Source organism: Salvelinus namaycush, chromosome 5, assembly GCF_016432855.1.
Source record: "Salvelinus namaycush isolate Seneca chromosome 5, SaNama_1.0, whole genome shotgun sequence".
Lineage (NCBI taxonomy): Eukaryota > Metazoa > Chordata > Actinopteri > Salmoniformes > Salmonidae > Salvelinus > Salvelinus namaycush.
The window spans coordinates 73,623,860-73,628,225 of NC_052311.1; the positions used below are offsets into that span (position 1 = coordinate 73,623,860).

At 42.6% G+C, this 4,366-nt stretch overlaps 1 protein-coding gene across 2 annotated transcripts in view; it reads left to right on the plus strand.

Annotated features, from left to right (window-relative positions):
• Nucleotides 1-3,401: 3,401 nt before the first annotated feature.
• sntb1 (syntrophin, basic 1) overlaps nt 3,402-4,366 on the plus strand; it is a 58,389-nt gene continuing 57,424 nt past the window's right edge. Inside the window, exon 1 of one of the 2 annotated variants that reach the window (XM_038995200.1) lies at nt 3,402-4,108. In XM_038995200.1, the coding sequence (XP_038851128.1) occupies nt 3,583-4,108 (526 nt within the window). In that variant the 5' untranslated portion in view covers nt 3,402-3,582. The remainder of the gene's footprint in view (nt 4,109-4,366) is intronic. The other variant, XM_038995199.1, reaches the window with a different exon arrangement.

Sequence of the window (4,366 nt, forward strand, 5' to 3'; positions counted from 1 at the left end):
GCATGACTTCTGCCGCGTTCAAAACAACTGATAACTCGGAACTGGGAAATCTCAATATTTCTGAGTCTTGAACTCACTGAAGTCTGAGATTTAGTAAGGATCTACGGGATCGGTGTCCCTATACCGGGACGGTTGTTGCTAACGTGCGCTAATGTGACTAGAATGATGCTGTAAGTAACAGCAAACTTTCCAGACATGTCTTATATGGGCAGAATGCTTACATTCTTGTTAATCTAACTGCACTGTCCAATTTACAGTAGCTATTACAGTGAACAAATACCATGCTGTTGTTTGAGGAGAGTGCACAACAACAAAAAACTTTTATCACGGCAACTGGTTTGATACATTGACCTCTGAAGGTAAATAATTTACTTACATTCAGTAATCTTGCTCTGATTTGTCATCCTGAGGGTCCCAGAGATAAAATGTAGGATAGTTTTGTTTGATAAAATCTATTTTTATATTAAAATGTAGGATAGTTCTGTTTGATCAAATCTATTTTTATATTAAAATGTAGGAACTGGTATCTACAGTTTGAACCTCTGTCTCTTTTTCGTGATCCCCAACTGCGATCCAATTACGATCTTGTCTCATTGCTGCAACTTCCCAATGTGCTCAGGAGAGGCAAAGGTCGAGTCATGCATCCTGCGAAACATTACAAACCAAACCACGCTTCTTAACCCGGAAGCCAGCTGCACCAAAATGTCGGAGGAAACACCGCCCGACTGACGAAGTCAGCCTGCAGGCGCCCGGCCCAACACAAGGAGGCGCTAGAGCGCCATGAGCCAAGCCCCCCTGGCCAAACTCTCCCCTAACCCAGACGACACTGGGCCAATTGTGCACCGCCCTATGGGACTCCCGGTCACGGCCGGTTATGACACAGCCTGGGATCGAACCCGGGTCTGTCTGAGACTTCTGCGCCACTCGGGAGGCCGGATGGGCACTTCTAATGTAACTCTATGGCAGCCCCCAAGGGGCTTGAATTTATTTTCTGGGGAAGTAGTGTCCCCATGAGTGACAGAACACTGAGCCAATCACGGCGCAACTAGAGAATATTACCAACCCCTACGCTCCGTATATTCCGCTGGCTGCTCCACCGACACAGAAAGCACTGAGGTAGGCTGAAACACCTGCATTTTGGAGCTGCCTTACTCAAGAAAGCAAAACATGTTTGTATGTGGCTTTATTAACTCAATTATTATTATTTTTTAAACATTGTTTGCAAACTGATGTGTGACACGTATTAATGCCAAAATAGCATATGCAAAACAGGCAAAAATAAAATAAAAGTTTTTTGGTTTAGCTAAACAGGTTGGGCTCAAAACAGGTGAGGCTCTGCCCCACCAGCCCTGAATGACGGGTCGCCACTGGATACGGAGCTTTCGGAAACAGGAAATAGCACCCTAATCCCTATAGTGCACTACTTCTGACCAGAACCCTATAGGCCCTGGTCAAAAGTAGTGCACTAAATAGGGACTGTGGTGTAGTTTCGGCTTCCCCCATAGAAAGGGCTAGGTAGACTTTACTCTGGGATAGATTTATTTAGCCTGACCTCAAAATGATGAAAAATGATTCTTGAGCAGATCAGATGTGTGTATTAATAGAGATGTTTCTGTTGTCTATTCCCAGGACAGAAAGAACTCTCTCGTCAACACACCAGAAGAGGAGCAAAAACTGTTTTGATATTATACAAAGATAAAATGAAGATCGGTTCTCAGAAATAGGCCTATAAATATTGAAAGACGCAGAGAAAAGATTAGCTATAGACCAGGGATCATTAACTAGATTCAGCCAATCATCAACTAGATTCAGCCAATCATCAACTAGATTCAGCCAATCATCAACTAAATTCAGCCAATCATCAACTAGATTCGGCCAATCATCAACTAAATTCAGCCAATCATCAACTAGATTCAACCAATCATCAACTAGATTCAGCCAATCATCAACTAGAGCGGATGGCCAGGGTGCCAGAACATAATTACAAATCATTTGTAGACTCCAAATTGACCGCAAGAAGCCCAAACAGATACAATATTTGACTAAAACATTTCAAACCTTGCTTACACTTGTGTACAATCACATATATCTCTCTATTATGCATGGAAATACTTTAGAACAGATTTCAGAAATTAAAATCACTTGGATCTGATCTGCTGGTGTTTTTACAGTTTTATGTCCAACATACATTTTTTACTAAAAATAAATATTTATACATTTTTGCTCAGAAAACGTATATACTGTATATTGTGACAGGCAGCAGGAGTATAGACTGTATATTGTGACAGACAGCAGGAGTATAGACTGTATATTGTGACAGACAGCAGGAGTATAGACTGTATATTGTGACAGACAGCAGGAGTATAGACTGTATATTGTGACATAAAGCAGGAGTATAAACTGTATATCGTGGCATACAGCAGGAGTATAGACTGTATATTGTGACAGACAGCAGGAGTATAGACTGTATATTGTGACATAAAGCAGGACTATAAACTGTATATCGTGGCATACAGCAGGAGTATAGACTGTATATTGTGACAGACAGCAGGAGTATAGACTGTATATTGTGACAGACAGCAGGAGTATAGACTGTATATTGTGACAGACAGCAGGACTATAGACTGTATATTGTGACAGACAGCAGGAGTATAGACTGTATATCGTGACAGACAGCAGGGCTACGCCGGTTCTCTCTCCACCATCAGATGGCGCTAACACACAGTACTTCTGTAACGTTCTCTCATCGTGTTTCAGATGGCGTTTACATACTTCTGTAACGTTCTCTCATCGTATTTCAGATGGCGTTTACATATTTCTGTAAAGTTCTCCTCGTTTTTCGTTGGAAAAATGTAACCACCACGCCTAGTATATGATCCATTACAAATAACTCATAGAATATGCTCATTCCCAATTAGCCTATAATAATGCATATTTGTAGATTATTAGGCTATTATAGACTATTTTACACGTGTATTGACCATTGAAAGTGCATTTAGTCCGTGAGATGTTAGGAAATACGACTTCACTTTTTTTATGCAAGTTTTGTGTTTAAACCCAACAAATCCGCTGCCGAAGCCGAGCAAACAATATGCACCTGACAAGCTGCATGGACCGCACAGGAGAGAGAGCGGGACAGGCAACAGTCTACTAGGAGAACACCTCCAAAGTGCCAACTGTCCCAACATTGGGACATTCCTTTACACGGATCGCCCTCTGAATAAAACCAAGCATGCCTGGTAATGTTTGTCACAGGGTGGTAATAATGTATGTAATACGGGTGTAATAAGGTATGAGACTCTAAAATGACGTTAGTGTGGGCTACACATGTCATTTGAAATTCAGCACAGCTCTCGGCAGTGTTCTGTGTGGATAGAAATGTGATTTGCTTAGTGGGATTGCCCTTCCAGTTTGCTCCACCCAAAGAGGATATGGGCTGTTGGAGCAGGGACTAGGTTATGTTGCCAAAAAAAAGAGCCGTTAGCTGAAGTTGCTGAACTATTGGAAAAGCCATGCTGAGAAGTTCGGGGGTAAAGTCCTATGTGAGTTTTAATCACATGGCATTTTAAGAATGCTTCAAAGATGGCGGTAGCTACAGTAATTTCGGGGAACAGAGTACAAAAAAATGGCTTTTTGGAGGTTTTAGTGAGGGACCGATGGCACAAAGTTTTGGCCAACTTGAACGAAGAAGCTCTAACGTTGAGTTGCGAGGACCTGGGAGAGAATGTGACCCTAAACGGCATCACCAATGGATCTTACGGGTGCAACGCAACTCACCCGGATCACACAAACAGTCCGAAAACTGCGGTGAGGACAGCTTTCACGGATTTACAGGAGCAAGTCCCAGAGGCGATCGCCAACAGAAAAAGATGTGTGAAAGTAATAAAGCAAGAGGTAGGAGGACTCGGCATCAGCATAAAGGGAGGAAAAGAGAATAAAATGCCGATACTTATTAGTAAGATCTTCAAAGGTCTGGCTGCGGATCAAACCCAAGCCTTATATGTCGGTGACGCGATTCTATCGGTGAACGGTGTGAACCTGCGGGACGCTACGCATGACGAGGCGGTGCAGGGGCTCAAACGAGCCGGGAGAGAGGTGACTCTAGAAGGTAAGAACGGAACGGGACCAACTGTCGTTCGATACATTCTTTCTTGGTGAAGTGTGGGGCCCCGGGGGTATCCTCAAATCTATATGCAGGATGCCAGAGGAATTACGCGCATTAATATTTATGCTCCCAAACATATGAGTGATCAACCTCTGTCAACTGGGTCCACAAACAAACATAATTAATTTTTTTCTTCAATTTTCTAAATACTTTCAATATTATTAATTTCCATGTCGGCTCAATGCCGGGGCAAAATGATGC